Below are 24,500 nucleotides of genomic sequence, written 5' to 3' on the forward strand. Positions count from 1 at the left end.
CTTAAATTACTACCAGATTTTCAAAAAGAATTCTTAACTCTGAAATTTTATTCTAAACGTTACTACTAAGTTTTGGAAAATAATTCTTATTTTTTATAAATGACCTAAAAAAAATTATAATGGTTATTTTCATGCAAATAAATCAAAATTAACATACTAGCAAGTTTATTTCTACGAGTTCAACAGTGTCTTTTCAGTATTATACAATTTTATTTTTCAAACGCCTTTATATGCCAAAACTATGCTTAGATTGCATGCCTTAGATGAATTTTTACATATTTCACAATTAAAACCGGTCTCCCCTTCAATCTTTTCAACGATTAGCCACGGGACTTGTCCCTTCCACTCGTTCAATGTTTTCTTTTTTGTGTGTTTAAGTTTGGACCCGTCGTGTCGCGTTTTTCTTTAGCTTTTCCGACTGTGTCGGAAACTGAACATACAATATCGTATAAGATCTTTTCTATGTCTTTCTAAACATTTAACTTCGGCTCACTTTGCGTACAATATGTTAAAAGGGTGTTTTTGGACGCTTTGCAGTTTTTAAGGACGCTCTCTGGGCGCCGCCATTGTTTTTTGACAAATAGACTGTATACGCCGCTTTTATTGGAAAAAATGCGATTTGTTAAACAAACCCGATAACCATTCTATGTAAGCACCGCAAAGATTATTAATACGCGAAAAAAAATCAATAAAAATCGATACGAACCGATGTAAAAATAATATTCGTAACTTGATTTTGTAATTCTTATGGTACGACAAGATTTTAAAATAAATACGTAATGGACTTGAAAATAATTCGTAATTCGAAAAAACGACCCTTATCTGGAGCTCTGCATTACATTTGCGTTATTGGGTAAATGACCTTGTAAACCGGTATTTAACACTGGTTTCGCCCGATAGCTTAAGCGTTATGACAATGACCATGGGTAGTGCCAATTAACAGTTCAATTATCTACCGCAATTGTACTACCCCTTCTCCGTAAAATAACTGTGACAAACACTAAACGCTTCAAAGTGTGATGCACCCTATTGCAAGTTTTACGAACAATTAGACAACAACTATGGGATATAAACAAACAAAGAATCCATAGTTTGCTTTTTTATAGCGTTAATTACAGGTTCATACTAGCTAGTATCGGTACATCACATGCTAGTCTTTTAACTCGTTGGTCAAAGTACAACCTTGTTCAAATTTCGTTCAAATAAATTAGGCAAATAAATTAGGCATTTTAAATTATTGAAAATGCAGTGCAAACATATATAACTGTAATTTATACTATATGGCATGGTATTTTACAAGCGTGTGCTAATAGCGGTAGTCGTTGATACAATTGACGCAATTTTCGTAAACTTCAATTTTCGACTCTTAAGTTTTCGGACACCTGTTTATTGTGAATATTTTTTGTATCTTAGTTTTCAGACACGAACAAAAATAATTATTTTTAAGTGTCCAAAAACATAGAGTTATTACGGTACTTCGAGGAGATGCGCATGTTATTAGTGGGTTCTGGTTAGATGATTTATTTAGAGAGTTATGGCCCTTTGAAATTTTTAAGTTGCTAAACCATCCATCGTATTATTTTGTCCAAAGTTATGCCCCTCTAGACGTTTCCTTTTATCTTAATATATAGTGCAATATTGTGACAAAAAAAAACTTTGGGGAGCATAACCTGTCTCCGACAATTTCTTGTTTCATAAGTTTGAATAATCATAGTTTATATCCTGGACTTTTTTACATTACAAGTACAATGATTTGTATCCCCTTTTTAGCTCACCTGTAACTAAGTGAAATGGTGAGCTTATATGACCGTGTAATGTCCGGCGTCCGTATGTGCATGCGTGCGTGCGTGCGTGTGTGCGTCCGTCAACAATTTGCTTGTGTAGACAGTAGAGGTCACTGAGGGTCAAAAACTAGGTCAAATAATTGAAAAACCTTGTGTTGACTATAGAGGTCGCAGTTTTCATCCAATCTTTATCAAATTTGGTCAGAATGTTTATCTTGATGAAATCTGGGTTGGGATTGTATTTTGGGTCATCTGAGGTCAAAAACAAGGTCACTAGGTCAAAAACAAGGTCAAATAATAGAAAAACTTTGTGTAGACAATTGAGGTCGCAGTGTTCATCCAATCTTTATGAAATTTGGTCAGAATGTTTATCTTGATGGAATCTAGGTTAGGATTGTATTTGGGTCATCTGGGGTCAAAAACTAGGTCACTAAGTCAAATAATAGAAAACCCTTGTGTAGACAATAGAGGTCACAGTTTTCATCCAATCTTAATAAAATTTGATCAGAATGTTTATCTTGGTGAAATCTGGGTTGGGATTGTATTTGGGTCACCTGGGGTCAAAAACTAGGTCAATAGGTCAAATATTTAAAAAACCTTGTGTAGACAATAGAGGTCACAGTTTTCATCCAATCTTTATGAAATTTGGTCAGAATGTTTATCTTGATGAAATCTGGGTTGGGATTGTATTTGGTTACTCAGGTGAACGATTCAGGGCCATCATGGCCCTCTTGTAAGTTTTTTTTAGCACAAAGTGCTCATGGTGAAATTTTGTGATCACCTTTTGTCGGTTGTACATTGTGCATCGTCCAGCGTCAACATTGTGATACCCTTTGTCTGTTGTACAGTGTGCATCAACCGGCGTCAACATTCCTCCCATGAACACTCTACTGGTTAGCGAGTATGTCTCGGACAGAATTAAGGGTTTTTATTTAATAACTTTCAAAATAATACAAAATATTTTATAAAACAATTACTGAAACATCCTGGGTTCGTTTTCTACAAGCGAATGTAAACAACATTTTTTGATGAGCGTATGTACGAGGGCCTTATATGGGGTCATTAAAAGGATGTAATTTTCCACTTTACAGAAGTATTTACCGGACATTTATATAAATTGACTATTTTGAAACAAATAAGAGTTTAAATGAAACTTTTCTTATCATTAACATAAAAATGGCGTAAAAATATTAATTTGATAGTGAATTTGTTGCTTTCTAAGTGTGTAAATAGATTAATAATGTGTTACCAATATCAGTTTGAACAAATATCTAAAAATAAGCATGTTTATTTATAGATCTTAGTGGAAAGAAGAATATTATTTTTATGTCCCCCACTATAGTAGTGGGGGACATATTGTTTTTGCCCTGTCTGTTGGTCTGTCTGTTGGTCTGTCTGTTTGCGCCAACTTTAACATTTTGCAATAACTTTTGCTATATTGAAGATAGCAACTACATATTTGGCATGCATGTGTATCTCATGAAGCTGCACATTTTGAGTGGTGAAAGGTCAAGGTCATCCTTCAAGGTCAAAGGTCAAATATATGTGGCCAAAATCGCTCATTTTATGAATACTTTTGCAAGATTGAAGATAGCAACTTGATATTTGGCATGCATGTGTATCTCATGGAGCTGCACATTTTGAGTGGTGAAAGGTCAAGGTCATCCTTCAAGGTCAGAGGTCAATTATATGTGGCCAAAATCGCTCATTTTATGAATACTTTTGCAATATTGAAGATAGCAACTTGATATTTGGCATGCATGTGCATCTCATGGAGCTGCTCATTTTGAGTGGTGAAAGGTCAAGGTCATCCTTCAAGGTCAGAGGTCAAATATATGTGGCCCATATCGCTTATTTTATGAATACTTTTGCAATATTGAAGATAGCAACTTGATATTTGGCATGCATGTGTATCTCATGGAGCTGCACATTTTGAGTGGTGAAAGGTCAAGGTCAAGGTCATCCTTCACAAGGTCAAGGTCATCCTACAATGTCAAACATTATATAGGGGGACATTGTGTTTCACAAACACATCTTGTTCAGGGATAAAATCCATACAGTGAATTTATAATTTTAAATGAGATTTGTTTCTATTATATTTAATTGTTTACTAAGTACATTTTGTGAGCAATTCAGATATATGTATACAGAAAATTGTGTGGAATTCTAATGTGAAAAATCTATAATTTAAATCATGTGTGCGTGTCAAACACATTGGTTTTTGGTAAAATAAGAGATTATAATACAAATAATTGAGACCTGCTCTATTACAGTAGACGAACAAAAATCTCAAGCACATAGTTCGCGTTTCATTAAGGGATTTTTTTTTAGCATGCGCGTGCTATAAATATCTCCCCCAGGAGGTCGCATTACATTCCTACGAAATTTGAAAACATCACTCTTGTTTAACTTTAATACAAGCATTTAACGCATTTTTGCTGTCAACTTCAACAAAACAAACATCTGTAAGTATCTAATGAAGAAAATTGCGTTGCAGCGTTACAATACACGAAATAAATATAACGTCCGGCAAATGCTGCTGTCCAACAAATACTCGCTAACCAGTAGAGGCTGCATTTTTTGCCTTATCTTCATGAAACTTGGTCAGGACATTTGTCCCAATCATATCGGCTTTGTTTTAAAGCGGGTCATGTGGAGTCAAAAAAGGTCAAATTAAAGAAAAAGCTTGTGATTGTCAATTCTCTAGAAGCCCCCAATGTTTACCAGATCTTCATGAAACTTACAGGTCAGAACTTTTTATGTCCCCCACCACTATAGTGGGGGACAATATTGTTTTTGTCCTGTCTGTTGGTTTGTTTGTTTGTTTGTGTGTTTGTTTGGTCAAACTTTAACATTTGCAATAACTTTTGCAATATTGAAGATAGCAACTTGATATTTGGCATGCATGTGTATCTCATGGAGCTGCACATTTTGCGTGTAAGGTCAAGGTCATCCTTCAAGGTCAAAGGTCAAATACAAATGTATATAGCTTCAAAGCGGTGCAAAAGGTGACATAGTGTTTCTGACAAACACATATCTTGTTTGGACTTATATTTCAGGTGATTTTTGGTCAAATGCATTCCAAAACTAGGTCACTAGGCTAAATAAAAGGAAAAAAATTGTGAACACTGTAGACGTCACTTTTTTTTATCGCATAATATTAATGAAACTTGGTTGGAACAGTTTTTCTCAATGATATCTATGCAGAGTTTGAAACTGCGTCATATGGGTTAAAAAACTAAGTCATTTTGTCAAATTAAGAAAAAAGATTGTAACCACTCAAGAGGCCTCATCATGACCAAATCTTGATGAAACTCATTCGAATTGTTTATCTTAATCATATTGAGGCTTGAGTTTGAATATGGGTCACCCAGGTCTAGAAACTAGGTCACCTAATCAAATCTTTAAAAAAAAAGGGGTGACTTTAGGACTCGCGCTTGATGAACAATATTGATTGCAATATCAAGGCAAAACTTTATACTATGCACCTAAAACTAGGTCCTCAAGTCAAATCTTAGAAAACTAGATGTTACCACTTTACAGGGCTCGAATTACTCTTTTTTTTAAACTCGCAAAAAATTGCGAGTTGTTAAAATTGTGACTCGCATTTTTCCAATTCGCAATACAAGTTCTCAGTTTATACTTTATATTTTATAGTGGTTATTGTATAATTAATTGATTGTGGTTAATGTATTTTTTGGAGAACATGGGTAAATTTCTATTTTGGGCTTCATAAAGAGCAGACAGTTGGGAGTCGGCCCATTTGATGGTTTTGTATTCAAATGTAAAAAAAAATCAAAGCCGACGGAAATACATCTGAAGAGAGTTTGGGCCACACATGAATCAAAGAAATGATAAACATTTGCCGAGGAATAATACTTACTAACAGTATGATCAGCTCTGTCCACACATAGTGCGCAAAACATCTAACAAACATTGCTGTCTTGTTTTCTCTCTGCATGTCAAGTTATTTTTAGTTCATCTTCCCATTTCTTTACTGTTTTTATGCTAGGATTGCTTCTTCGGCATTTCTTTTTAGCATGTTCGACCTCGGATTGTTTGTCTTCCACAGAGGAGAATGAGGATTTCGCCACAAAAAAAGCTCGTTTTTTTAATAGACGACATTTTAAACGTCACGTGACTAGTGTTAGTCAAATAGTCTGCAGCGTTATGAACTCTGGTTGTGTCGGGTGTACAAAGTTTACTCGTGATTAAAGTTTTCTATTTTTTATGTTAGCTATTGCGCTTCTCAAATTTTATTTCTAACTGAGCCAGTCGTTAATTTCTTTGGGTTTATGTTTTTCTCCAAAATATATCGAGTACGATAACGGCAGTATTTACATATCCAGTAACAACTATGCCCCAAGGATGTACCGAGAAACGGGCATCGACTGAGAAATAAACCCTCGCAGACAAACCGGCCAGATTGACCTCCCTTGCAAATAATGTTGTTGAAAGATTTGGAACTGTCACTTTATAAACTAAGAATGAATGACAGCAAAGACCATAGATAGACCACTGTATCCTGCCAATCTTCAGACGATTATTTTTTGTAAATCTGCACATTTGTTTGTTTTTTCCCAACTCGCAAAAAATGGCGAGTTCCTAAATTGAGCACTCGCATTTTAGAAGCATTTTTAGCTCGACTATTATATATGACATATATATAGTGAAGCTATCCAACTCACCCGGGCGTCGGCATTAGCGTGCAGATGTTTAAGTTTTCGTACAACCCCAATTATTTTCATTGTCCCTTGACATATTGCTTTCATATTTTACATACTTGTTTACCAACATGCCCCAACCTATAAACAAGAGCAGACAACTCTTATCAAGCATTTTGTCATAATTATGGCCCCTTTTCCACTTAGAGTATGCAGCAAATGTTAAATTTTTTGTACTACCCCAAATATTTTCATTGTCCCTTGACATATTGCTTTCATATTTTGTATACTGGTTTACCAACATCACCACAACCTATAAACAAGAGCAGACAACTCTATCAAGCATTTTGTCATAATTATTGCCCCTTTTATACTTAGAATATGCATATTATTGATAAATCTATGTTAAAGTTTGCGTGCTACCCCAAATATTTCCTATATCCTTTGACATATTGCTTTTATATGTTGCATACTTGTTTACCAACATGACCCTAACCTATAAACAAGAGCAGACCACTGTATCAAGCTTTTTGACATAATTATGGCCCCTTTTACACTTAGATAATTGAACATTTTGCTTAAATTGCCCTAACTTCTTTATTTATGATCACATTTTATTTTAACTTTGACAAAACAACACTTACCTGAATACCACAATGGATTCCACCCAAACAATACCCCACGCCCCTACCCAGAATCCCTTTGGTAGATTGATCATGACTCGCAGATGACCCCTATTGATTTTGAGGTCACTAGGTCAAAGGTCAAGGTCACGGTGACCCGAAATAGTAAAATGGTTTCCGGATGATAACTCAAGAATGCATACACCTAGGATCATGAAACTTCATGGGTAGATTGATCATGACTCGCAGATGACCCCTATTGATTTTGAGGTCACTAGGTCAAAGGTCACGGTGACCCGAAATAGTAAAATTGTTTTCGGATGATAACTCAAGAACGCATACGCCTAGGATCATGAAACTTCATAGGTAGATTGATCATGACTCGCAGATGACCCCTTTTGATTTTGAGGTCACTAGGTCAAAGGTCAAGGTCACAGGTGAAGGTCACAGTTACTGGAAATAGGCATTATAAGGATTTAGCATGGTTCAAACAAGGGAAACAACTACGGTTTATGCATGTTCTTTTTATTACAGATTTGTCTCCCTTTAATTCATTCAAAATCTCATTTTACAGCAGATTCCAAATCTGACCTGTAAATGAGCCCCATATTTACTGCCAGTGCTAGGTTACCTTTTCCCATTTGATCATTCTTAAGTATTGGTATTGTAATGCTGCTACTGCTGCTACTGCTACTGCTACTGCTACTACTACTACTACTTCTACTACCAGCAATTTTCCTTGTCCAATTGGGAAAAGTACCCGTACCGGTCCAATTGGGAAAAATCGAGTCGTGAAAACCTCAAAATTGGGAAAAATCGAGTCGTGAAAACCTCAAATTGGGAAATTGGTGTATTTGATTTTTTGCTCCCAAATACTTTAAAATTGATAACCAAGTGTTTTCAAGCTGTCAATATTATATAAACCTAGGTTCAAGCTATAGAACTGCAAAGGGAAACTAAGTGTTGCTTAAAAAAAAAAAAAAAAAAAAAAAAACACCACCACCACCACCACCACCCACACCACCACCACCACCACCACCACCACCATTCTACCATGTCTACTATTACTACTTCTACTACTACTGCCACTGCTACTACTATTTTTACTACTACTACTACTACTACTACTACTACTACTACTACTACTACTTCTACTACTACTACTACTACTACTACTACTACTACTACTACTACTACTATTACTACTACTACTACTACTACTACTACTACTACTACTACTACACCACCACCACCACCACCGTTCACAGTGACAAAAAACGTATTCACACAATGGCTGCTACTACAACTTATAGCCCATATAGGGGGGCATGCATGTTTTATTTAGAATGTCTATCATCACAATATCTATACATATGTATTAAGTTTGATTCTGTGTCACATGATTTAAAAACTACGTCAAACTGTTAAATCTGAGAAAAACATTGTAACCACTCTGGAAACCACATTTTTTACATGATCTTAATGAAGCGTGATAGTCATAGTGTTAATCTATGCCATATCTGACTATCAAATCTTGGTCACATGCATCTGTAACAACGTCACTTGATCAGACCATGTTACTTCTAAAGAGGCTTTGTGTATATTTATTACTTAATTTTGATGAACCATGGTCAAAATGTTATTTATGACAATGCCATGTCAGGACATGTTATGTTTCAAAAACTTGGACACCAGGCCAAGTTTCAATAATTTATTAATTTTTACCTCCAACTCAAATGAGTATTTTAGGCTATTATGGCCCTGTTTATTTTGGCCGAGTTGGGTTATTGTCTGTTGCACTACATGTATACAACAGTGAATGTGAGGTATATTGAACGTGTGAAAATGCTGACCAAACTGAATTCATTTATGAAAGATGAATGATTGATTGAAAATAAAAATGAAATTAATGAATGGTCAGTGGCAAATTTTACATATATTGTACACAGCAAAATAAAAGAAAACCATACAGTGAATTTACAGATACATGTATATTTTGGATTAGTAATTATAACAACATTTTTATTTGCTACTCCTGTCTTTGTGAAGAAGCCTTTTGCCCCTCAATTTGTAAAAAATTTAGGCGTGAACTTTTCAAAGTCCAGCAAACAGGAGTCACAAAGTCTTTGAAATTGTGAAACTTCTAGTCACAAACATCTGAAAATTGTGAAAAGTTGTTAAAACTTTTGAAAACTGTGCCCTGGTTTTTATTAGTTCTTGGAATTCTTTGTGTACATATAAGTATATTTCAAACATCTACTTTTGTTTTCAGGTGCTAACCATTCTTCCCTTTGGATGCGCAACCTTGACCTTGATCCCCCGTGACCCGCAACTTGGCAGTCTGAATGGGTTGAAACGAATGAGGAGAGATTGTGTTGTCACGGAAATCCCGCAGTATCGGGCCCAGCCGTCTTTCACAGTACAGTTGATCAAACTTGGGGCGCGTGGTCGCGCTAGCTCATGTGCAGAAGCAAGTGAGAAAAACATTTGTGGGGAGAATAGTTTCAATCGAAATCACAATTTCATCGAAACCAGCGCAAGTGTTCATTTTGACGCGGATACAAACGTGCTACTATTGCTGCAGTTTTTGTTGTTCGTGCTGTTTACGTCATTTGAGGTGAAAAACTTGGCAGGTGATTTGTTGGATACGTCTGCTTCAGCCTGCGCACTGCCTCGATTCCGGTTTCCAACGGTGATTGTAGTATCGGCCTTCTTAGAATCTTCATTTGTCTCTCGTGACTTTGAAGTTTGTAGAAATATATGTTGATTCTTTTAGATAATCTCAGTAGGTCATAGTGCATATATTCCTTTTTATTTATTTATTTTTGAGTGTGTGATATAATAAAATACACTGTCCTCAAAGGCTAAATTGCTGATATACCTCTTTCATACATATATAAAGACTGGAAATCACATTTTGTGACACAGTTGTCGATATCAGAGAGAACAATTTTAAACAACAGGCCGAGAACATTTATAACTATACAAACCAATAGACTGGAAATTCAGTGCAAGTAAACAATTCAAGTGCCTATATACAAACATATTCATTCTATCTAGACTAGACAATCTATAGGTGTGGAAATTACATCGTCACTCGCCAAAAAAAGAAACCATTACCACAACAGTGGTACATAAAATCGAAAAGTGAAAAAACTAACAATCAATATCAAAATCTGTGACAGAAAACCTTTTTTCCTTGTCCAACAAAGAACATATTTGTAAGTGCCAGTGAATGACCTCTGATACAGTCATGAAGACCCGCCGCCCAGATCCTGCCATGATCGAGTACAAGAACATGAGGTTCCTGATCATGGACCGGCCCACAGATGCCAGCATTGACAAGTTCATTGAGGTAGGTGGCGCTGGTCTAGAATGCAAGGCTGTGTTTTTTTCCCTCCTTTAAGCTGACTTCCTCAACAATTTTAACCCTTTGCATGCTGGGAAATTTGTCGTCTGTTAAAATGTCGTCTGCAGAATTTCTAAAATTAGCATTTTCTTCTATTTTTTTCAAAGAATACTATCAGAATAGCAAACAGTTTGGATCCTGATGAGACGCCACATTCTGTGGCGTCTCATCTGGATCCAAACTGTTTGCAAAGGCCTTTAAAATTCGGTTCCCGCACTGAAAGGGTTAATTTATGGCGTTTTGTCTAAAATGGAACTTAGCCATAAATATTTCTTTGTTACATAATGTGAAAGTAATCAGCATTGGTTTTATGTGCTATTTTTTATTTATTTATTTTTTTGAAGGCTTAAATGTCTCTTCTCCCGGTTCTTACGGCCCCTTAGTGATAAGCAATGAGGTTTTTTTATCCTCTTAGTGGGAAAACTGGGCATAAAGCATGGGCCTAAAGTGCCGTTCCAGATAAGCCTGTGCATGATTTTTGTTTTGAGACTTCTTAAAAGCAAAAAAGGTGTTGTCCCTGATTAGCCTGTGCATACTCAACAGGCTAATCTAGAACGGCACTAAATGCACATGCATGAAGCCCAGTTTTCCTAGAACCAGTCTCATTTAAACTCATTGAAATTTAAGTGCAGTGTTTGTTTTCACCAATTTGGGGCCGGGTCCCTTTGGATTGGGAAAAATCACTGTGTTTCGACTTCAATTGGAGAATAAGTTTTGTTGTTGTTTTGCTAAAAAGGCTTCAAAATTGAGTATACAATTTGTTTAGTGTTATAAATATTTACTATGGTTTTACTTACATCGATGGGAGATGAACAAAATATTGAGATCTAAGAAAAAGAAAATTGGGGAAACCTATTGGGAATTTTTAGCTCCCATTTGGGAAAAATATAAACTTGTTTCCATTGGGAATGGGGCCTATTACTGGACCAGATTTTGAATAAGAAAACACTTTAGTGTCATATGGCTTTAAACCTGTTTAATTTGAATGGGAAAGGCATTGTCAATGTCTATTTGAAATGGACTGAAACATTTTGTTTCAAACTTGTTTCAATTAGTTATTCAGGAATTATCTGTGGAAGAACAGACTCATTTTCTTAAATTTTATCAGCTATGAAACTCGGGGCATTAAAAACCAAGTGATGTTTTTCATAAGACAAAGTCTCATTGCCTTTCTTTTGCAGGAACTCAAGAAGTGTGGAGCCAAGGATGTTGTGAGGGTGTGTGAGCCTACCTACAAAACAGACAAGCTGGATCTGGAGGGCATCAGAGTCCTTGTAGGTTGCATACCCCTTTGCATGCTGGGAAATTTGTCGTCTGCTAAAATGTTGTCTGCTGAATTTCTAAAATTAGCATTTTCTTCGTTTTTGTCAAAGAATACTATCATAATAGCAAACAGTTTGGATCCTGATGAGACGCCATGTTCTGTGGCATCTCATCTGGATCCAAACTGTTTGCAAAGGCCTTCAAAATTCGGTTCCAACACTCAAAGAGATACTCAACCCTTCCGCACAAGGAAGCTAAGAGAAAATTGCTATGTGCAACCAGCATAAAACCAGAACAGCCTGCAAGTAACTCGCCGGCTGTTCAAGCTTTATGCTGTTTGCTGCTCACCAGGACATTAAGAATAAGGATTGCCATGAAACCTTTAAAGAAATTGAATCTGTAAAGAAAGATCTTCAATCTAATGTTACTTAATAAGGGACTGCAAACGATTCAGAATGTCATAATGAGCGGTGAAGGGTTAACAGTTTTAAGACACTGGCTCCAGACAAACCTATCCATTCAGCCAGTCTGGTCAGCGCTTCCCTGTTCGCTATAAAGTCACGCAAGGTTTTTGTGTTTCATTAACGGACAGGTTAGCGACTGTTCATACTGCGCAAATGCTCCTGATCGTCTGGAACTAGGCTGCAGAAGACCCATTTTTGCATGATGCATATTATATTTTTTACTCTTCAGAATGGTGCCCCCTTCTCTTGTTTTATGGACCAGACGTGTTTTTGCCTTTGTTATGCATTTCTTTTACAATTTGTATCTCTACCTGGGGGTACAACACAGTGAGAATCAGAAAACTATATATACAGAAAATTCTAAGGAGATTGTTCATGATTTATTATGGCTCATTCTGAAAAATGAAAAATAGCACAGTGTGTTTGGATCCTTTCGGAGACTCTACATTGATGGGTACGAATATTTTTAAAAAACTTAACTGAATATATTGTGACTATTTGACTTTTGACCCCCTTTCGGGTCTATCCACAAGCTGATTGAGTTAACTTGTATATATTTTTTGTTCAAGATATTTGGTAACTTCATTAGAAATGGTGATTTACTGTTAACAACAGCTTTGTTACAGAATGCCACCCTTGAGTTGTGTTATGATATACTGCATTATTGCCTGGTTATTCAGAGCCAAGTGTTTATTAAGATCATGTGTTTTCTTCCATAGAACCCTAGTTCTGCAGCCAATCAAGCAAGCTTTCCTTCCATCCAACCTGTAATGTGGTGTTATTGTTGTTTATCCAGACAGAAGAAATGAATGGAAGCTGGAAAAATGGGTTAATGAGATTAATTATGGTACAGGCTTTGTAGACTACCATGTGGAAATGATTATGTGTGGTGTATTGCATGACTTGTAGATGTTCCTATAGCAGTGCTTCATGCAAGAGTGTAAACTGTCAACCCAGATATGACTTGTAGATGTTCCTATAGCAGTGCTTCATGCAAGAGTGTAAAATGTCAACCCAGATTAGCCTGTTCTGTCAGACTTTTTGAATACTTTGTTCTCAGGATGTCTCTTCTGAGAGCAACAAGTCCAGTTAAGAGAGAAAGTGTCCTCCCTGAATAGCCTGTGTTGACACCAAATGCTGATCTGGGACGACACTATAGGCAATAGCATTTAGCCCAGTTTGTTCAGGATGAGGCCCATGTTCACTCAGTTTAGGCCAGACTGGTCACTACTGATTTTTGGCTTTCATAATAGTGTTTTATCCAGATAGGGTGTTAAGCTGTGAACATTTTGCTTTTAATTTTTAGCTCACCTGAGCACAACGTGCTCATGGTGATCTTAAGTGATCGCCTTTTGTCCGTCGTGCGTCATTATTTGACTTGTTAACTCTCTAGATGCCTTATTTATTGTCCAATCTTTATGAAATTTGGTCAGAAGATTGGTTTCAATGATATCTTGGATGAGTTTGAAAATGGTTACGTTTGCTTGAAAGACATGGCTGCCAAGGGGCGGGGCATTTTTCCTTATATGGCTATAGCAAAATCTTATTAACACTCTAGAGGCCACATTTATTATCCGATCCTCATGAAACTTGGTCAGAAGATTCATCCCAATGATATCTTGGACGAGTTCGAAAATGATGTCGGCTGGTTGAAAAACATGGCCGCCAGGGGGCGGGGCATTTTTCCCTTTATGGCTATAGTAAAACCTTGTTAACACTCTAGAGGCCACATTTATTTTCCGATCTTCATGAAACTTGCTCAGATTATTTGTCCCAATGATATCTTGAATGAGTTCAAAAATGGTAACCTTGGCTTGAAAAACATGGCTGCCAAGGGGCGGGGCATTTTTCCTTATATGGCTATATATGGCTATAGTAAAATCTTGTTAACTTTCTAGTTTGCTCAATCTTTATGAAATTTTGTCAGAACATTTGTTTCCTGTGTAGTAAAGTTTGGGTTTTTTTTTTCAATATTATGTGACATTAACTGTATTATGTAATTTTTCATAACACAGAATTTTCATAGTTAACATAACTGTTTTAGTCATTAACACTTATGATAAGCCTTTCAACTAAGAGATAACTGAAAGAAAGACAACATGTACATGATTTTGCAGTATTTATGCAGTATTTATCTCCCTTGTTTAACCTGGTTCAGTAATCTATTTTTAGTTCTGCTCTGGACTTTGGGAAGATATTGATCATTGATAAATGCACTGTTCTGAGCAAAAATTGACTGCGCTGCCATTGATCTCTTCTGAACTGTATAACATAAGCTGTTTTGGCTGATTTAAACACCTTGATGCTTTCTTGAAAAGTTAACAGCTCTTGAAAAAGGTTGGAATTTTGAAATAATTAAACTCTAAAATATTTTTAACACCAGCATCAAGACATTTTGGCATTATTTTCTAAATTATTCTTATTATTTAGATTATTTCTATTTGGCATTTTCTTAATTAGAAAGACTCTATTCTATTTCAATAACTTTAGTAAATTTTTCTTATTTTTACATTTGATTCACTGACGTTTCCTTATCTCCATAAATCTTGTTCTTTAGATTAAATTAGACCTATTTTGTAAACTAGATTTTTGAAGCACTTTCTAGACTAACAGTAACTTTTATTTATATCAGTTTTTTTTTACAGATTTTGAACTTCTTTACATTCATTAAGGTATTTGCTGTATGTTGTTCATTTTTGTAATGATACTTAGATTCTTTAGATTTGGCTTGTACCTGTTCTTAATTTTCTGTCATTGTTCTTCATTTTCCGAGTTCTTGGAATAAAATTAGTTATTTTTGTTAAAGCTTCCTTGGTTTTCACTTATAAATGTATTTAGGCGTCCCTGACTGAACGCCTTTAGTTAATTGATTTACAACCAGTCAGTGGTGTCATCCTGACTGGAAATAAGAGATTGTCAAATAAATATTTCCGCATTACATAAGGCTCACTAAGTTACATAACTTGTAACCCTCCTGTGACCGGTTCATTTGCGTAAGCGAAGGAGACCGCACTACCACACCTGGATAGGACAGTTTAGTGTTATAATGGTTTGGATCGGTAAACAAAACATGGCGGCCAGGGGGGGGGGTCTTTTTCCTTATATTTATATAGTAAAAAAGCTTGTGAACACTCTAGAAGTCACATGTTTTGCCTAATCATCATGAAATTTTGTCAAAACATTAGTTATGTTAGAACATTTGTTCCATTGATATCTTGGGCTGCAAAGAACAGGTCATTTCTTTTTATCTCAGGTGAGCAATTTTGGGCCTTTCAGGCCCTCTTGTTTTAATATTGCAGCGGTTAAAATTAACTGGGCCCTCCAAAAGTCATAAAGGAAAATGTAGTTTCTTGCAAATTTTGGTAAAATTTGTTAAACGACTTTTGCAAAGATGATTATTGTTTTTTATTTTATGCATAAGCTGTAAACTTTTGATTTTGCACATACAATGTGATTGATGTAAAATTCTTACTTAAGTTCAAACAAACTTAGACTTTTTCCCCATGGGAGCTTTCTGAATGCCTGCTCTGTGCTTATTGCATAAGTGCATGTGAACAACTGTTTTTGACTGGCAGTCAGTTAATTACTTGGCTCAAACCAAGATCACATTAGTGGTTTCTACCGAACCTAAAAATCCTATATACAACTGGTGGCATTTCCTTCTGTACATAAACCACCATATGTTAACACAGTAACAGCTTGGGATAATTCTCTGTATTTCTCCTTTAACCCCATGGCCGTCTCAGTGGCTGGTTCTCCTTTAAGCCCATGGCCGTCTCGGTGGCTGGTTGTCCTTTAACCCCATGGCCGTCTCAGTGACTGGTTCTCCTTTATCCCCATGGCCGTCTCAGTGGCTGGAGAATATTTTGGCACAGTAGTGAAAAAATGGTTACATAAACTTGTCATGAGTTCAGGCTTGATTGGATATTAAAACAAATACCATACCATCATGTTCTTTCTGATTGAAAATAAGTAAGTCTGCAGGGAATGTTGTCCTACTATATTAAAGCCACACACCTTATTTGGCATAGTAAATTTAAGAATAAATAAGAAACATATTTTATCTATGCCAATTAGAATATATCTGGTGGTTACAAGGTAGTAATCCGTCTTTTTTGCGATTAACAACTGAAAAATAATCGCGCTGGTCGAAACGGATGTATACGTCTAGAAATCCTACTTTCGGTTTTAAAAGCCGTACCCTTTGAAAAATAGTAAATTATTTTCTAACTAGGCTAAAGATTTAATTTTATCTAAGCCAATTATAATATATCTGGTGGTTACAAGGTAGAAATCCATCTTTTTGAGTTTTAAAACTTAAAAATAATCACGTTTTTCGAAATTGACGCACACATGTATACGTATAGAAATCCTACTTTCAGTTATAAAAGCCGTTTGAAAAATAATAAATTACTTGCTCCCTAGGCTATAGATTTAATGACAATTTTGCGCACTTTCAAATTGCATCCATATGTATTGATTAACGTGTATTTTATTTCAAGGTGTGTGGCTTTAAGTACTGGAAAACGGCATTTTCCCGATTGGGGAAAAAATACAAATTTCCCAATAGCTGTCCAAAAAATTCCCAATTGAAGGTTAAATAAATACAAAAAATTGTTTTAGAAATAAATGCAATAAAAAGGCGCGCATCACAAGGCAAAGTCATTCAAATTTCTAACTCTGAACAGTAAATATCCAAAAGTAAAATAAGAAAGTAAGAAAATAATATTAAGATATCATCATTTATAACTTTTAATATGAAATTAATACTAAATACAATGCATCAAATAGTTTAAGGGTGAGTTTAATATGTTATTTATATATATATTAAATATACAAATATTGTTGTTTTGCCTGGTGATCATTAAGCTTTTAGAGACGGAAATATAGAACATTTCTTTACCCGTTTACAGCTGTAGTTTTTCTCTTTGATGATCCCTACATGGAACAAAGCAAGTAAACACGCCATCCCTACAAACCCTACAACATTTTTAGTGGGATTATGCTTACTGCACTCCTTCCTTTAACCCATTCCCACTCAGAAGCAAAGTGAAAATGGCTATGTGCAAACAGCATAAAACCCGAACAGCCTGCGAGTAAATCAGTATCTAAGGGTTGCAAATGAAGACTTAAACTTTAATCTAGTAAGAAAGGGCTTTAATTAAAAGTATTTTTCTGAGGGACTACTAATGCATCAAAATACGTATCTAAGTGGTAATTGGTTAAACCTCTTTTCTCAGATCAAGGCTAATATACATGTGGTAACGAGCTAAGAGCATTCTTTACTATCCTACAGGACTGGCAGTTTGATTATGGGAACCAGCCGCCCAGCTAGATCAAGGACTACTGGTTCATCAGTATCTTAGGGTTGGAAATTAAGCTTTCATAATTTAAATCTTATATTGAAATCATGTCCTCCAGGATTGGCAGTTTGATGACGGGTTCCCGCCGCCCAGCAAGATTGTGGACGAGTGGTTCAGCCTGCTGAAGTCCCGGTTCAGAGAGAGCCCGGGCTGCTGTGTGGCCGTGCACTGTGTGGCAGGGCTCGGGCGTGCACCTGTACTGGTGGCCCTAGCCCTCATGGAGTGCGGGCTCAAGTATGAGGACGCGGTGGAGCTCATCAGAACGTAAGTGCTATGTTGGCAATACCAAAAGCTATAATAGCCAATGGCTACGGAAACCTGGCATTGAATATTGAATTCTCAAATTGGATGCTTAAATGTTTGTGATTTATAATAGATTGAGCAGATTGTCACATGTTCTGAGCAAATATTCTAAATAACATGCATGTTCGCTACTGGTTAGGATTTGTAAGCTCCAACCTAAAAGTGACAGGTATTTCTCTGCCATTCTCTGTCATATGATTATAAGAAGATGGTTTATTGAAGTCTCTCTTTTTTTACCGGACTTCTTATGCATGAATGGAAGGATTTTTATTATGCCCCCCTTCGAAGAAGAGGGGATATATTGTTTTGCACATGTCAGTCCATCGGTTGGTTGGTCCGTCCGTCCACCAAATGGTTTCCAGATGATTACTCAAGAACACTTAGGCCTATGATCATGAAACTTCATAGGTACATTAATCATGACTGGCAGATGACCTCTATTGATTTTCAGGTCAGTAGATCAAAGGTCACAGTCAAGGTCACGTTTGGGGGAGGCATATGTCTGACGGCGGAACACTTGTTTAACTTCAGATTATCATTCCCCTTGAGCCAATCATTTTTAGCGAGGCTGTTTTCGGAGAAAACCCGAACTATTGTCATAGCCAGCTCGTCGTCCTCTGTCCGCCATAGGCATCATGCTAAAACCTTAACATTGGCCATAACTTTTTAAATATTGAAGATATCACCTTGATATTTGGCATGCATGTGTATCTCATGGAGCTGCACATTTTGAGTGGTAAATTTCAAAGTGAACATCATCCTTCAAAGTCTAGGGTGCAAAAAACAAAGTCAAGGGAAGTAATAAGCTTTAAATGGAATAAAAATAGAGATATGTTACAGACAATTATTTTCAATGGAAGTAATTTATATAATTATAAATCTCATATTATATATTTCCTTACCAAGAGTTGAAGTTCTTTTCACAGTTACTGTACATATTTTTTTATTTTGATTATTTATAACCCAAATGATTGATTTGTCATGAAAAAAAGTTGTTTTTTTTTAAAGATATAATTATAATTTCTTTTATGTTCATTACATACCTGTGAACATATGTCCATAGATACATGATCAACTCTGGCTATTTTATTTTATGAAAAAGAAAAAAAAATCAACTCTGGTTATGATCTCTTTTAAACCACAGGCCTTGGTTGTCAGTGATGTCTGACATAGTCATAATTGACTGTGAGACACTCCCCCCCATACCCCCCGGTTGGATTGGACAAAATTCAAGGGAAGTAATAACCTTTAAAGGGAGATGATTTCTATACCTGCCAAATGATAAATATAAATTTTATTTAAATGCGGCGCAGTAGGGGGCATTGTGTTTCTGACAAACACATCTCTTGTTGGGTCACTAGGTCAAAGGTCAAGGTCACTGTGACCTCTAAAAAAAATAATCTGACAAGCTTTCGCAGCCGAGTGTGGCACCCGTTATGCGGTGCTCTTGATGTCATATATTTCCCATGCTTCTGGGTGAAAGGCCACGGTCACAGTTGAAGGTTTTTGTGTTCTGTAAATTATTAAAACCTTAATCAGTTGTTCAAAAAACAATTGCCTACAGCCTTAAATGTGATGCTAATTATTTCAAACCATCGAGCCACATCATGCAAAGAATTGGGTGAAGGGGTATGCAGCCAAAGTAGCTCCAGGCCAGCCTTGCGCAGTCTGGGCACCTGTCTGCTAATGAGACAATAAAAAAAAAGGACAAAAGAGTGGACAGCGTGGCTCCTGATCACGATTGTGCATATGGCTGGCCCCAGATGGCATAAAGACATCTGTGCATGACATAGCATATACATTTGAGCCTCAGTTTGTGAAAAGGGGGAGTAATGCATGTGTCATAAGTGTCTTCCCAGATTAGCCTGTGCTATCTGCACAAGCTAACAAGGAAAAACACTTTCTGCTTTTATTGTATTTTTTGTTTGAAGAAAAACTCTTCTTGATGAAAATCTAGTTTAGGAGTAAAGTTCTGTCCCCTTTTAGCCCGTGTGGACACTTTACACACATGCCATACATTTTGTACTTACAGAAAGAGACGTGGTGCTATCAACGCTAAGCAGCTGTCATTTCTCGAACACTATCGCCCGAAATCTCGCCTAAAGGCTAAAGGCAACGGACAGAAGCAGTGCTCGATCATGTGACTAGTTGCTGTGGTAACAGAAATCATCATGCGACGGGATAAAATAAATCATTTCCAATGACTTGACATTTCAAACCTAAAATACAGCATTTTCCATCGCATGCTGCCAAAATGTTGGAGATTCCGCTTAAACCTTTGTTGAAAATAATTATTGGTTTTTGTCATATAATTTTATGGTTTGCATTTGTTTATAGTGAATGTGAATTATTCTTCCATGATTTATGCCAATAATATTTCTTTTCAAATGAAAATAAGCCAGTACAAGTTGTATTTTATGAAATTAATAGATTAATATTTTTTTTATTCTGTCGTACATTTTGTAAGTTATATTTTATTTAACTTATGTTTATAACAAACTCTGTTCATGTTCTCATGGTGGCCTATTTGAATGGAGCACACTGGACCTCACTGACATGCCCACCCAATATTCTTTGTATAGATGTACATAGGCCTTCCTGAACACTTGACCTATCAATATTCTTAGTATAGATGTATATAGAAGTCCTTCCCGGACACATTCCCTCCCATCATTGTCATCAATAACAGCCTGTTTGTTGGTAATGATAATAAGCGATAATGTTATAACAAGTGTCCTCGAAAAGGGATCAATTTTTTTAATTTCTTAAGTTTCAATAAATGAGTTTTCGACTCGGTGGCTTTTTTGTAACGAGTTAAGTTAGTTGAATCAGCTATGAACTATGATAACATAGGGAGAGGTATAGCTTAATGTCACAAGGACCATTATCTGCAAGGGCATTTGTCTGCCCATGCTAATAATATTTGCAGGGCACATATCCAAGAAGGCTGGTGTCTGGCTCTCGCCCAGTTTTATACTGAACCATGACCATGCTTTAAATTAATCAGAAGACGAGACTTTATTGCAACACATTTGGTTGTTTTTTTTATCCCAGAGTTTACAAGTGATTGATTTGATTATGCAGCCATGTGCTTTTGTTGTACACTACAGATATATACCAATGAACGCAGTCATTGATGGACAGCTACATACTGACCATGTAGAGTTACAATGTATCTCCTCTTCATATCATAAAAGAGTTAATCATTAAAGAAAGTAATTGCCAAGTTGTTCAGAAAGTATTCAGAATAATCGCTAATACTTAAGTGTTCACTGCATCATTTTAATTTGAATACTTTGGATTTTCTCATTTATTTGTTCTGATGGCTTGGTTTTTATGCTCCCCCAAAATTTATTTTGGGAGGAGCATATAGTCGCCGCTTCATCTGTCCGTCTGTGTGTCCGTCCGTGCACAATTTTTGTCCGGGCTATTTCTCAGCAACTAATGACCGGAATTCAATGAAACTTAATGGGAAGCTTCACTACCAAGAGGAGATGTGCATATTATCAGCGGGTTCTGGTCTGATCATTTTTCACAGAGTTATGGCCCTTTTAAATTTTCTATGAACAAAATTCTTGTCCCCCCAATTACTATTCCCTCAAGACGTTTCCTTTTATCTGAATATATAGAGCAATATTGTGACAAAAAAAAACTTGGGGAGCATCACCCGTCTCCAACGGTTTCTTGTTGCAGAGGTTTTGGATGCAGAGATGCAGAGGAGCTTGTTTTGATTTCACACCTTTACCTTAGTTCCCAATATATGATCATATGTTTCTTCAATTATTTTCAAAATGAAGTTTGTACATTATGTTTGTAATCATTTTGATAATACACATGTACACGTATTAAACACATTTAAAGTGAAAAGAAAAGATTATTATAACAAAAAATTAACAGCAACCAACTGATCATATTATTTGATATAAAATAAACAAACAGGAAAATTATAAAGCAATATCAAGAGAACCATATGACAAAGAAACAAACTACTGATAACAACAACCATATATATAATTTCTCACTTGGTTTAAGAGTAACTGCTAGATCAATGTGTTATGCTTCATTTGTTATTTTATCTTGTAAGATATACATATATTCATATGTTAATGTTTCGTAAATGCCAGTTCAAAACTTGTTCATGGAAACTGTTCCATCTGAATCTAGGAAAAACCTATTTTGGTCACAACCTTTTTTTAATACAGTTTGTTAATAGATATATTGGCGTCTGGCAAGTTTGTTTCCCAATTTCTGGAAATTCCCATGCAGTTTATTGATCATTATTACATCATTAAAACAATAATTTTGTATACATTTATCATAAGAAGAAAGATTATTTTTGTCAATTTTGAAATCAATTACTCATTTTTAGAGACAGTATTACAGCATGAGGAAACAAACTTTTCCATGCGACAAATCCTGTGAAAAACATGCAGTTTCGTATTGAAATGTTTGACCTATTTTCAGACACTATTATATAGATTTTATATCACTGTTGTCATTTAAATAGCAATAGATTTTGGGAACTGGTAACCTATTACATATAATTACCATATAGCAATATTTGTGTTATCTCTGTTTTTACTAAATAAATAATGAACATGTACAAGTTGGCTGTACTATGTCCTGTAGATTTTCTTAATCTGTTTAAACTAGCAACATGTTTCTGATTAAAAACTTACATGTATCTAAAAATTAATATAAGCTTTTGTATCATAGAAATAGTTTTAGGGGAATGTCGGACTTGAACAATTTTTATTTTGTAAAACATGAAAATTGAGTTCAAACTCCAGTGACAGAAGCACCCTTTGAATTCTAGACCTACCATTTTGATTGTGTAAACTTCAAATTCAAACTCAGAGTCAGCTTACAATTTAACCAATGAGAATTGTTGTTGCATTTGATTTTTTATTCTGATTGGTTGAATATTAAGTATCATAAGGTTGGGCTTAAAAAAAGTTTCTGCCAATATCTGATTCTGAAAATCTTTTAAATCTTAATGGATGTATAAAAGACAGATACCTAGAATATGCAATTTTCAGCCAGGAAAACAAAACATGCCTCTTGGGTCATAACTGACCACGTACTGTTCTTCTAATCATTATTTGTTTTGTTCTTGATTTTTCACGTTTTGCCATGCAGTTCTTTCCCATCACAGGCTCATAAGACTGGATTTGTGTTTCATATTTTTTCTGGATTCTGACCCATTGCAGAACTTACTACTTTCTCTATTTATAATGAGATGATAGTTAAACCCATTGTGTAAATAAATAATTAATGCATATTAGTTGTGCACTAGTATCAGTTTCATGATTTTGTATGCGCAATGCTCTGGTAAAATCTGGCTTAATGCACATGTGTCAAGTACTGTCCCAGATTAGCCTGTGCAGTCCATGCAGGCATAAAAGGGACAACACTTTCTGTTTTTATAGATTTTCTCCTTCAAAGGAAGTTTCTTATAAACAAACTTATCAGGTACGGAGAACGTGTTGTACCTGGCACGATACTTGACGCACATGCATTAAAATCGATTCTCCCAGTGCAAAGCTCATGAACCTGCTAATACATACAAGTAACCAAGTAACTGTATATACTGTTAAATGCTTTTAGAAGTTTTAGCAGTTTTATGTATGGTTCAAAATCATGAGAATTTCCAAAAATCCTAAGCATTTAAGGAGAGATCTGCTCAGTTGGCATACACAAGCAGCATGTAAACAGCATTAATGGTGATGTACACAACTTATCTGGCAATATTTAAAATAGATGATACTAGAAAACGCAAGAGGAAGTGATTAAAACCATGTGGTTATGAGTAAAAAAAATTGTATTCGAACTTGTATTTACAGTTACTTGTATAATAGAGTTCAAATTGTGCAGAATATTCGGTGCACTGCTATTAGAATGTTCATATGATATATATATTTTATGCTACTGGTATTCATTTTGTTGTATAAAATGTAGTTCTCCTAATTACGATTTTTTATTTGAACATAGCTTGAATTTATTTCAAAATTCATTCATTAAATTTTGTTCAGTTTTAATTTGGTGTTCTTTTTTTCTTTCTTCCATGTTGTTTAATTTTCCACAAATCATTTTGACCATTCTGTGGTTGAAATTAGTGATACATTCTAAGAGTTTGTGTTCTTTCCATGTTAGATTAAAGCCATTAATGAATCACACCCATTCTTGTGTGGTGAATTTCTGTATCCTATATATGTCTGCAACATTTAGATGCAATTCGTCAAGGGAAACTTTGAAAGATGAATGTTGGAGTGCGTTTCTATGTAATGTACGTTTGTCAAAATCACACTGCTGTGTTTTCTGATGATGCTTACGTTCGGACCAATGGAATTTTTAGCTCACCTTTCACGAAGTGACATGGTGAGCTTATGTGACCGTGTGATGTCCTGCGTCTGTATGTGCCTGCGTGGGTTTGTGCGTGTGTCCGTCAACAATTTGTGTAACAATCTTTATGAAATTTGGTCAGAATGTTTATCTTGATGAAATCTGGGTTGGGATTGTATTTGGGTCATCTGGGGTCAAAAACTAGGTCATTAGGTCACATAATAGGTCAAATAATAGAAAAACCTTGTGTAGACAATAGAGGTCACAATTTTCATCTAATCTTTA

The 24,500-nt window shown here is 35.7% G+C and overlaps 1 protein-coding gene across 2 annotated transcripts in view; it reads left to right on the forward strand.

Moving 5' to 3' along the window:
- The window catches only part of LOC127857735 (protein tyrosine phosphatase type IVA 2-like), a 65,519-nt gene extending 41,608 nt beyond the window's left edge, over positions 1-23,911 (forward strand). For both annotated transcript variants that reach the window (XM_052394391.1, XM_052394392.1), the window contains exons 3-6: positions 9,344-10,426; positions 11,662-11,754; positions 17,629-17,834; positions 19,906-23,911. In XM_052394391.1, coding sequence (XP_052250351.1) covers positions 10,307-10,426; positions 11,662-11,754; positions 17,629-17,834; positions 19,906-20,017 — 531 coding nt within the window. In that variant the 5' untranslated portion in view covers positions 9,344-10,306 and the 3' untranslated portion in view covers positions 20,018-23,911. The remainder of the gene's footprint in view (positions 1-9,343; positions 10,427-11,661; positions 11,755-17,628; positions 17,835-19,905) is intronic.
- Positions 23,912-24,500: the final 589 nt, after the last annotated feature.

Source organism: Dreissena polymorpha, chromosome 14 (assembly GCF_020536995.1).
Source record: "Dreissena polymorpha isolate Duluth1 chromosome 14, UMN_Dpol_1.0, whole genome shotgun sequence".
NCBI classification, from domain to species: Eukaryota; Metazoa; Mollusca; class Bivalvia; order Myida; family Dreissenidae; genus Dreissena; species Dreissena polymorpha.